The sequence below is a fragment of the Carex rostrata genome, chromosome 4 (genome assembly GCF_964058835.1).
Source record: "Carex rostrata chromosome 4, lpCarRost1.2, whole genome shotgun sequence".
Taxonomy (NCBI): Eukaryota; Viridiplantae; Streptophyta; class Magnoliopsida; order Poales; family Cyperaceae; genus Carex; species Carex rostrata.
Window position 1 is genome coordinate 11,594,840 of NC_135921.1, and position 12,243 is coordinate 11,607,082.

The 12,243-nt window shown below is 35.2% G+C and overlaps 1 protein-coding gene across 3 annotated transcripts; it reads right to left on the reverse strand.

Annotated features, from left to right (window-relative positions):
• Nucleotides 1-1,618: 1,618 nt before the first annotated feature.
• On the reverse strand, nt 1,619-12,034 carry LOC144553367 (DENN (AEX-3) domain-containing protein). 3 transcript variants are annotated; one of them, XM_078301497.1, is made up of 21 exons: nt 11,908-12,034; nt 11,736-11,805; nt 10,808-11,141; nt 10,253-10,441; nt 9,753-9,836; nt 9,595-9,654; nt 9,338-9,382; nt 9,057-9,256; nt 7,951-8,367; nt 7,421-7,535; nt 7,140-7,337; nt 6,213-6,302; nt 5,646-5,708; nt 5,483-5,557; nt 4,932-4,982; nt 4,692-4,769; nt 4,140-4,274; nt 3,430-3,537; nt 3,061-3,126; nt 2,361-2,485; nt 1,619-1,968 (listed from the first exon to the last, which is right to left on the reverse strand). In XM_078301497.1, the coding sequence occupies exons 3-20, from the start codon at nt 11,126-11,128 to the stop codon at nt 2,417-2,419; spliced, it is 2,364 nt and encodes a 787-aa protein (XP_078157623.1). In that variant the 5' UTR covers nt 11,129-11,141; nt 11,736-11,805; nt 11,908-12,034; the 3' UTR covers nt 1,619-1,968; nt 2,361-2,416. The 3 variants fall into 3 exon arrangements, with proteins under 3 accessions (XP_078157623.1, XP_078157622.1, XP_078157621.1); XM_078301496.1 differs by having other exon boundaries at nt 11,713-11,805; XM_078301495.1 differs by lacking the exon at nt 11,736-11,805.
• Between the last annotated feature and the right edge of the window lie 209 nt (nt 12,035-12,243).

Sequence of the window (12,243 nt, forward strand, 5' to 3'; positions counted from 1 at the left end):
TCTCTCTCACTGCCCTTCCACACATGCTCCCTTTCTCTCAGACATTTACTCTCCCCTCTCAAATTCAGCCTGACTTTAAAAAAAATAAATTAAAAGAATGTCAGTCTGATTTTTCTGTAGCATTTCGGCTGCAACCAAATTTGTAACAAACTTGTAGGAGTTCGGAATTTCGGATCAGCTTCCGCCGACTTAATATCCCCTCAAACAAAAAAAGAATGTCAGTTCTCTCACTTATTAGGCTGCTAAAAAACGATTCCAATCAGAAAATTGAGATAGAGAACTGGATAAATAAGTGTTCAGTAATTTTATTTTACGAGAAAGATTAATAGTATATTTTTTATAAAAACTAAAATCTTTAAAAAACAAAATGCATAAGTTTCAATTTATAGAGTACTTAGCATCCCTCCGCCCCTGATTCAGTGCATTCATCAGGATTCAACTATTTAGACGGTCCAGTCAAAGGCCTAGATAATATTCTGATCAGATCCCTACAAAATACTGGTAATACCAAGTACACTGATTGGATCGGTAAAAACATAGTTTTGGTTCGTTGATATGAATCTTGTCATGATCACGTAACATTAGAGTGGAAAAAATGGCACCGCAGAGCCGGCTCCATCACGGAACGGCATGATTAAGACACGGCACGTGTAATTAGCACCATTAGGTCTTAATCAAATGATGAATCTTGAATAAATTAACTTAAATTATGAAAAAATAGTTAAACATGAGAAACGTAATCAGTTACGTTTAGACACGGCACGCGAGTCATGCCCATGCGAGTCACGGCGTGACTTGCATGCCGTGGTCGTGACTCGCATGCCGTGACCACCCCTCAACATTTTGATCATGGCATGGCACAACACGTGTCACTATTCACTTGATCACAGAACAGCATGTCACGACACAACACCTTTTTTCCACTCTAATTAACATTTCCACTTCTCAGTAACATTCTTTTTTGAAAAAGAAAATTACTACGGCCTTGGTAAAACTGCTGGTGACAAACTGACAGTTACACTCGGTCTTTCCAAACTATTCCATTTGCAAGGAAAATTTCTTTTATATAGAAATAAAATATTATTTTCTTCGAAAAGGGAAGGAATAGTTGATTTTGGAAAACAGGTAAAAACCAGGCTTATGATTCGGTACAAAATTGTACAAACTTCATACACCGAATAATTGCTAGGGTGTAAACAGTTTTATGATCCAGGTCCAATATTTGGTATATTTGGCATAAGAAGTTTGCACCGAGGCATTGGTCTGATGTTACCTATTTTTTGAAATTCGCCTCAGATTTCTACCCTTTTCAGCAGAAAATAATATTTTATTTCTAAAAAAAATCGGCTTATCCAGCTAACGCATTTCCAAATTCCAACAAACAATCATGTCTGCTACAATGAATCAGTACGCAATTAGGCACAACAACAATAATTCACAATGCATTGGGACCCCAATTTAACAGGGCATATCACAGGTACAGTAAGTACCTCACAAAACGATGCAGTACACTACAGAGTGCATAAGTAGTGGCATGCTATTGAAAGGCCGGTACGGTACAATCAATAATTTCGTCCAAGGAAGACCAAGACTCTTTCCTTCATGTTTTTGACAAGGCTTTTTATCAGATATGAAATGACAGGAAAAGAATCTTAGTACAGCATGTTCAAACCAAATCTGTTACATTTCTGACTGCCTTACCACATCAATCACACATGAGATTATGAGGACCAACCCCTTCTCAGTTGATTTTCTATATGGACATTCAAGTCCATTTTGTATTATTCTTTCAGCTCTTTTTTTTTCTCAGGAGTAAATAATCTACAGGATAATGACTCTATATATAAAAATAAAAGGTGGGCAGAGGAGAGAAGTGGTCCTAATAAGGCCTTGTTTTGTCTTGACTTTTTCTTCACTGCCACTCTAAAGAGGAAAAGCCTCTCTATATACATATAGAAGAGATGCAAGCTGTAAAAAAATGCTTTCACAATGGTTAGAGAGAGAGAATTTAAAGTATAGTAAAAATTATTTTATGATATAGTAGAAGTTTTCAACTAGAGAATGGCATAGTTGATTCTTAAACAAAGAACCACATGCTTAGTGCAGTATCACGAGCTCCATCTCTCTATAGAGAAACGCAGGTTCAATATTCGCAAAAAGAATCTAAAAGATGTTGGGGTGTACCAGGGCCCATCAATGAAACAAAATGATTCTTAAACAAATAGTTACGGACAAGAAGGAACGGAAATACCAAGTACCAAAAACCAGGAATATAGATTGATTGATACTCTAACAGATGGCTAAGATATTCTTTTTTTTTTCTAATATTATCTCAAAATAAAGATATTATTTTACCATACCCCACAGTAGACAAAATGTCGATTGCATAAGACACCATAAATCTTAACATGAGAGCTTAATCCTTCTGGTAGAAGGAGAGTACAAAATCGGTATGTACGGAGAAGAGCTGAGTGTCTACAAAGAGCTGTTTTCACATACATTAAAACGCAAACATTAGTATCTCATATTAGCCAAAAACTCAACAAGGAATTCTTTTTGCAGATACCCCAGATATATTATCTTATTGCAAGTAAAAGATGTATGACCTTTTTTGTGAATTTAACACCCCAACAATTTTTAAGGGGAAATTTCATGTATACCCCTCAAAAACCTCGAAATTACGTATTTCCCTCCCTATAATTAATAATATCATATTTACCCTTCTAAATTTTAAGAACTCACAAATTAACCAATTTATTGACTTCTCTATTAAATCTCAATTTAAATTTATGAAGTACCCATTTTACCCTTATTAAAAAAATTAAAAAATATGAAGCATTTTTAAACATTTGCAACTTACACCAAAATACTATGTTTGGTGTGACAGAAAAAGTATTTCCATTAGATATTGACAATTGCAACCCTTCCCTTGTACATTTCTAAGTTTAAGAGTTGAGGGAACTTTGGAATATGTCAGTAGGTATTTGCACCGAAACATACATATGATGTCATTTGCAAATGACCTAACTTTAAAGCAAGCAAGGTTATGCCTGTTTGTACCTTCATAAAGGCCCTGTCGCGATACGGAAATGAACCAATGAAACTCTCTCTCAGAAGCAAAGAAACCTGATCACAAACATAACACAGTAGCCTTGGGTAAAACTTCAGAGTCAAAAAATTTACTATCATGAACAACCTCACAAAATACAACAAATATACAATGTACAACTTTCTCACTGTTCACCTCTCAAAGAAATGAGCAAGAAAATAGTGGTTTGATCATTTATAAATAATTAAGGAGGCGTTTTCGTGACACTATTTATGTTTAAACGAGATCTGTATGTTTACTAGGAGCATGCAGACATTTATATTTTCAATATAGCTTATGCTTGGATCAAGGGGAAAAAACAAGAAGAAGAAGACCAAAACCTTGTCATTGTTAGATTGCACATTTGTGATCGTGTGAGACCTCAAATTGGCACAAAGTGAATCGAGGTATGACCTCAAAACTGCCAGGAACCCTTTCGCAGCTTCAACCTATATTAACAATAGTAAAAAAAAAAAAAAATTAACAAAATCATGTTATAATCCTTCTGCTGATTGCAAACAAATAGCAATCCATATTTGTGGTTTTCCATACACGGGACACTTTCAAGTAACCCTTCCAAAAATGAGGAAGGGAAAAGGGTAATTTGTGTAATTTTTTAACGAAGAAGAACAGAAGGGAATCATGCTGATTTCGGATATGCTTTTAAGGGAAAATATGACTCGCTTTGCAGGGTATGGCAAGGTGCTTTGAAATTAATAGCTTATATAATTTAATATAAAAATATAATAAATAAATGAATAAGCACATCATGTACGTAAAATCATAAAATATAATACTTATGATTTTTATCCCTTTTTTTAAATAATAAATTATTAATCAAATAAAACTATATAAAATGTTGCATAAATATAATAAATCAAATAAAACTATATAAAAAAATTATAAAATGTTCTATAAATCATTCTAATTAAAATAATAATAAAAAATATATAGTTATACCTATAAATAAAAAAATTATCACATATAATTTAATATTTATCCATTACCCTTGTACGGGTTGATACATAAAATTAATCACATTAAAATTTACCTGAACATCGGTGCATTCATATACAGCCCGTCTTCTTGCAAGATAGCTTTCCCCAACGAGCATGGAATGGTAGGGTCGCAAGGATGCTAGTAACTCCTTTTGTTGTGGAAATTGCGGAATAGACCCCGATTTTACCTAAAGTACATATCATTTATAAAATGTTAATTAGTTTATTATAAGCGAGAGCTTGCTGTTAAATTTGTTTTCAACAGTGATACACTATAGAGAAAGGTGAGACGCCCCCCCCCCCCCTCCCCGGGCCCTGGCTCACATACACACACAACTAGGGTGTAAACAGATCGTACAAGGACAAATACTGGCCAAACTGTACTTATATGTGTTTTTGTAATTTTTTCGAATCTGTATTCAAACTAATTATCCGTATCACATCTGCTTCTTAACTGAAATCAGTATTCGTATCCATATCTCCTGGGAAAAAAAAAATCCATATCTGACTATCCGTATGACAGTATCTGTCAATATCCTGTACAAATCCAAATTATAAACGGATAATATTTGATCCGTTTGCATCCCTACACAGCACATACAAACCTGATTTTTATTGACATCAATAATCACTGCATTTGACAATCTTGAATGGAGATCAGCAGTTCGGTTCTGTACACCAACCTAAGCGAACAGAGTAAGCAGTAATTTCATTATCCGAGTGTTTGACAAAGCAATCATTTGCAATAAATGACAATAGGATAATGCTATTAGAATTACTATTACTGCATGCGTGCAAACCAAAAAGAGAATGTGTAAAGAAAAGACAAACGTTCAGGAGCTTACTACAAATGGAACCGGTGCATCCAAGAAGTCTAGCATGTCATTGGGCAAAACCTACAATCAAATCATTAAAATATAGTATTATATTTCTCTAAGATGAAATTCAATTCTGCACACCAGTTCAAAATTAAAGGAGAGCAGAGTTCAAATGCATCGAGTCTTTCATGCCTCAATTGTGCCTCACATTCTTATCTCTGTTTTCAAAGTCTAAACAGTTCATCCGAACCTCTCAACATGATCTCTATATTAAAATATGCTTGGAGACCAAATTTTATATTTTTTCAGAAATTTATTACTATTTTTTTAGATCGGATACAAAATCTGGGGCCATCCAAAAACAGTGATTTTGTGCCTATCTTAAAAAATAGTAAAAACTTTCAAAAAAAATAAATTTGGTCTCCAAGCACATTTTAATATGGAGATCATGTTGAGCAGTTCGGATCGACTATTTGGACTTTGAAAAATGAAAAAAAATGATGTGAGGCACGATTGAGGCATGAAAGACACGGGGAATTTGAACCCTGCTCATTAAAGAAACTAAGAGATGAAATTACAGGCATAAGTAGGCTCTGCCAGTGGTACGGTCGTATGAGTGGTATGATTGACAAGACTGAAGCAGACAGGATTCCCTGCGCATGGAATGCAAGTAAAAAAATGTTATTTCAAATCATGGTTATATATATATAGAACTGTGTTGCCAAAACGTACAACTCTTACCAAATTAGAGCATATAATAAGAATTTGCTTCTCCAGAAGTGCTGCCGCAAAGAATGTTATGACCTTTCAAAAGCAAATCCATCGTTTCAATCAGACAAACTAAAAAATCTAGCTTCTAACAAACAGAATAACAGAAAATATCCCAAAGAGTGAGGCTATGGTATTATGAATAGTGCAGATTGGTCAGTACTATGGATCAATATCTTCAATTTTAAAGATCAAACAGTTGGTCCAAATTGTTCAACATAATCTACATATGAAAATGTACCTCCAGACTAAATTTATATTTTTTAGAATTTGTTTACTATTTTTTAGACAGGTAGAAAATCACTACATTTAAAATGGTCTAAAATTTTTAGATAGAGTGATTTTCTACCTATCTAAAAAAATTGTAAAAAATGTAAAATTGGATCTACAGGTACATTTCATTTGGACATCATGTTGAACAGTTCAGTCGACTGTTTGGACTTTGAAAACAGATATATTGATCCATAATACGAACCAATCCGCACTATGCATAGTACCATAGACACACTCATATGCCAAATTAAAAATCTGAACACTTACATGTTCTAGTCTCAAGCTACCACATATGCATGCAACTGCCCATACAGATAAAGCTGTTGATTCCTCTTCGGCCAGCAGTGCATTGTGTACCTACAAAGAAAAGATAGCTTCTCGAATTTATTGGATTTTCTTAGGTTAACAGGAAATTAAGCATACAGTATGCATAGGTTTTGAAATCAAATGAAAATATAAGTTGCTGCTGGAGTCCAGCTACCGTGACATCGGTGGTATTTCACCCTAAATACCACCAACACCAAAACCTATCATATCGGCTTCAAACGACAAATCCAAACTTCACGAGTGGTGCATTTACATGCAAAATTTATAATTTTTCAAATTTATCTAGTATCAAGTCAAGCGGTCAAATGTGGGATTTTTTTTAAGTTAATTTTAATGCATTCATTTTTCATAATTTTTTAACTGTTTGACTTGGTAATAAAATCATTTGAAAAATTGTAATTTTTGCATGTAAACACATCACTCATAAAGTAGATTGGTTTGAACGGTTTGGATTCATCGTTTGAAGCCAGTCCGATAAGTTTTGGAGTTGGTCGCACGTACCACTGATGTCACAGTAGCCAGACTCTTGCCCCCAGAATATAATTCAAAAGGCCGTATTTAACAAAGCTAGCAATCTAATTCTCAAACAATGATGACAACTACAACAATTAAACCTTTCTCAACATACACTTGAGAAAATAATGTGAAGAAGACAGGTAAACAGACAAGATTGCAACAACAAAGGCAATAACAAACATACAAGGTTCAATAACTCTGTAACTACAAAAGGGTTTATTTGGCAATACCTAACCTAACTACATTTCTAATGCAATAAATATGGCACAAGTGAACTACACAGATCATCTTGCAATTCAAGAGGTCGATCGATGCCTAATTATCTCATGAAAGATTTAAGTATAAATATACCTCAGCGATTTCTAGGCATGTATTTAATGACCTAACATCAATGGCTGAACCCGCTATGTGAAGAACAGCTTCACTTGGCCGCTGAAAATTTAACGGGTGCAAATGCTCCAATGGCTGAAATGTCAGCGATGCACCTCTTTCGGGGCACTTTAACTGGTAGTATTCACATATAACTTGTAAAGAGCCATGATTCTTATCCTGCAACGAAATATAAATCAGTACCAAGGTTCTAGAAGGGGTAATTTACCTTTTGCCCCTTAAAATAACAGTTATCAACGAACCTCGGCCCATTGTAAGATGTTTGCGTGTGTAATGGAATCTTCGTGGCCAGCGGAAGACGGCTCTTCTGAGTCGACTTCATGCATTTCACTTCGGAAACTTCTCTCCTCGTATGAACTGGGCAATAAATAATAACAGCAGATTTGCCACTTAAATTAAATGCCCAATACTTCACAGTTTTGTAAACGAAACCCAATATTTTTCAACAATTGCATCGGACATCCATTTGTCACTTTGCAGTTATGTCCATAACAGTCCAATGAAACTAACTTCATTTCAACTTGATCATATCGCCACATAGCAATTAATTGAACTTTATAAGCAAACTCAATTGCTTTGCTTAAGTTCAGTTAATTTGAGATTATTGGAACAAAAAACTAGTTAGTGTTGAAAGCAGAATGTACCAACCTATAACACAATGCGCCTTTTTAAGACACCACTCGACATGGTGTTATTTGCAAGTATAACAGAATGCAGATATTGGAAATTGAAATTAAAAATTACAAGATTTCTTTGCAAATGCTGTATATACCTAGAGCTTTCGGAGCCTTCATTAAGCCAGGAGCGAAGAAGCGGCAGTATAGCAGAATCTGATTCCGACTTATTGTTTTCAATTAAAACCAACTGATCTTTAATCTCAACAGTTTGTTGATCATTGACAGTGTCTTTACTAACAAGAACTCCATTTACCGATTTATCATCGGCGCAATCTGTTTTCTTGTCATCAGTTGGATCTATTTCCTCATCAATTCCGTCTATTGTTTTTTTATCTTCTAATTCTTCTAGGTTTGATTCCACATTTTTGTTTTCGTCAACTGCTTCAGAGGGCTCAGGTGAGCTGTCGCTCCTCTTGCAAATTTCATCTTCCACGTAAGTCTCCTCCGCTGATACAATATTTAGCATGTCGAGGCCTTCTGTAAGCCACTCGAGTCTCTCTTCTATCAAAATGCTACATAGAATGGAACACTGTCTCAGTTACTTCAGTGCAAAGAAGGAAACCCATGAAAGGTTATGCTGCGATACTAGCCCAAAAATAAGTAACAATTGAATATGAATGAGGCTATGGTAATATGCATATTACACAGCGGCCTGTACTATGGACTCATATCTCTATTATTAAAGTTCAAACAGTAGACCTGAACCATTCAACTTGATCTTCGTATGAAAATGTACTTGCATGACCAAATTTTACATTTTTTTTAGAATTATTTTACTATTTTTATAGGTAGAAAATCACTTGATTTGAAAATACTGGACCATCCAAAAGCAGTGATTTTCTACCTACCTAAAATAGTACAAAAAATTCTAATAATGTAAAATTTGTTCTTCAATTACATTTTCATATGGAGATCATGTTTAACCGTTAAGATCGACTGTTTGAATTTTGAAAATAGAGATATAGATCAATGGAACTGGTCGATCCGTAATATATATATTACCATAGCCTCACTCATTTAATATAACAGTAATGTACAGCATGTCCATTACAGCAGACGAACCTGATAAAATACCAGTCACGTACAACACCGGACCATAACCAATCAGTACCAGAAATATACACCTAGTTAGTGCCATTTTAGTATCTATTATCTTATTTCAAGTTTAATTAAGGTCAAGTAAAACTAGTTCAGGGGTTACCTCCTCAGAACACCAAAATGCAAATCAAAAAACGGGAGGCGAGAAAGAATGCAGTAACAACGGGGCGTGGTCATGATGTAACGACTGAGCGATGGAAAAGATGGTTTCTCTTCCATGAGCATAGAAATGAGACTTGATGGCCTCTGCACTATTTCTTCTACTAGGACACAACATCCATACAGTGTGGAATCATCAGCAACCTGTGCAAAATTAACAAATTGTCATTTTTTTTTTATTATACAGAAATAGATTACTACGTCATTTTGTAAAGTTACTCGTACCTGTAAACGGAACACAAAAGACTGGTTGCTCTCCTTCAATTGTTCCTGAAAAAGGATGGAACTTATTTCAACTGGTTGCACTACCGGATGTAGGCGGCAGAGAAAATTATTTAAACTAGTTGCACTACCGAATCAAGGCCAGAGCGATAAATAGTTTGTATTTCATGGCATGCTAATTAGTCAAGGCCGGAGCGATAAACAGTCTGTAGTTAATGGGATGCTAATTAGTAGGTTAGCTTAGCAATTTTAAATCATACCTGGCCTAGGAGTATCTCATTAAGCTCACTGAATGAAGGAGTTCTCTCCACGGCACGAACCTATTACCAGTAAGCTTTCAAAATCAAAATCTGAATAAATTAAAAACAATCATTTGTTTCCTTGCAAGTAATGTAGGAAAGTGTATATAATATGACACCTGTACACCACCGGGAAGGCAGAAAGGTAGGAGATCCTTGCACTTTAGTGGGAGAGGCTTATCGGGTGGATATGCGAAGAGAATCTATAACAATATATAACTTTAGTACAATATAAGTAGTTAAGTACCACAATTTGATTCAAGGAATCCCGGTTTCATTTTGAACTTCCATCTAGTTAGAAATGGTGTAAACATAGATCTTCTTAGACATACGAGAAACTTTTTCGCTCATTTGGTTTTGCCTACTCTTTTTTTAAAATATATTTCAATCTTTTATTCCATAAGTTTTATAGTTCTATCTTTCATTCCATTTTAAAGTTCTATCTTTTATTCCATTCGATAGAATAAATACAAAAATATCTTACTAAAAAAATTACAAAAAAATACATCGTAAAAGACTATTAAGAATATAAAAACTTATAGAATTTAATAAACTCTAAAAAATAATTAGATTATTCGGGATAAAATCTTTGGTAAGAAGTGAAAATCGCATAATTCACCTGAGGCTCGAGATTGGAAGCCGCGTGAACTTGGTTATTTCTATTAATTAAATTCCTAGTTCTCCTCACATCTTCTTCATCTCTCGCTAGTACAGTAGGTTCAAGAGCTTGTGCATCGACCTGCGGGTGAAGGCCCACAATTACCATGCTCTCAAATACTCTAGAAGGTTCTCTTGTGGGCCTGTTATCCTGCTCAGTTGAAATATTTAACATCAATTATTTCGACATTATAAATATGCCGAAACTCACCCAAATTTTACTGGATTTTGAAGACTAGAAGTTTAGTATCAGCAACAGACGAAAAGAAAGAAAAAAACGAATTTTGATAACGGGCAGGCAGGGTCTAGTAATGGTTTATAAGCAATACGGGTATGTACAAATACCACATGAGCACGGCCTTACTGTGGAGTTAAAAACAATGACTGGTATAAGTACCAAATACCCATAAAAATAACTCTTGCATTGACATCAAGAGAGACCGAAACGGTGTGATATCAGTACCAGGTCGAAACCACAGATGCCACAACAGAGAGAGAGAGAGAGCAACTGTATTACCAATGATTTAAGCTGGAAACGGGCCCACTGGCGCTTTTGGCTCGTCAAATCCTCGGGATTATATGCGCCACGCACCTCAGGAGGTGACGAGAAGCCTTTAAGCATTTTAGTGACCTGCTTTTGCAACTTTTGCAATGGGCTCCCGCTATTATCGTCCGTAGATGAAAACACCACTGACGGCCTTGAAACCACAGTTGTCGTCGCTGGAGACTGCTCGGGTGCCGCAGATGAGACAACCGATAGCAATGCGTGCGCCACATCCTCAGTTAATGATGTGTTCATGCTGAGGTTGAGGCCGTCAGATTTGATGCTGTTCTCCATCGTGGTTTCTTCCCTAATTATTGCAACAGGAGAGTTTTATATTTGGAGGTTCTTTTTCTTGCTTCTTTCAAACTTTAGCAAAAGAAATTATAAATCATAATAATTAAAGTGGGGTTCAGCAACAAGTAAAGAAATTCCCACCAAATTCTCAAATTTGAATTGAGAATTATTGATCAAATTACCCCTTAAGGCAAAACCCTGAAGCTGTGACACTTCACCTAACTGTAGACCTCAAAACAGCCAAGCAGATACTAACAACAACTAACAAAAGAAAGGTGTTCCTTTCAGACAAGGCCTGGTGACTATAGTTTACACTCAAATTGTGCTTTATCTACTGCACTGGATGAATTTGAGGCTCGATTTTTGCTATATGCAAAGATTTCATACCAGATTGGTTTGAAATATATTCCACAAAAGCACAAAAAATGAGCCGCTTCTCCCTTTAAATGCACCCAGAAAATCAGAAAAGTAAAATACAAAACAAAGGGCTTCTTTTGAACAGAATCGAACTAGAATATCTCAGATGTTCCACCTTTTACTAAATAATTCAAACACGAAAGGGGAAAAAATGCACAGCTAAGCACCGATTTCTCGAATTTTCATGTACCTGGGGTGAATCAATCACGACTAAAAACGCCCCAGTTGAGAAAGACTCCGAGCTTCACCTTCAATTATTACTTCAAAGTTCAAAAGGGAAAAAAGAAACCGAAAAAATTAAAGCCGTGCGTTTCGAGAGATTGATGTGTAAAGCTAAAAAATTAACGGAAAAATCAGATCACCTTATAGAGTGGAGATCAGAGCGAAGAAAAAAAATGGGGGTTTTTTTCTCGTTCTAAAATTCTCCGCCTTGGAAGAACACAGCGAAAGGGCGGCTTGGAGGAAGAATGGTCTCCTACGTTATTGTCAGTGCAATAGTATAATAATAATAATAATATTATTATTATTTATTATAGTATTATTACTGTAATTATCTTTTAATTTTTATAATTAATAAGTTAAACAATTTGGTGTGAATGATATTCATATTACTGTTGGTGATTCTTATTAACCGTAACCACGTTGTTCAACTTTTGCAAAATGGACCCGCATCTCTTTCTTATTCTTAGAAATGACAC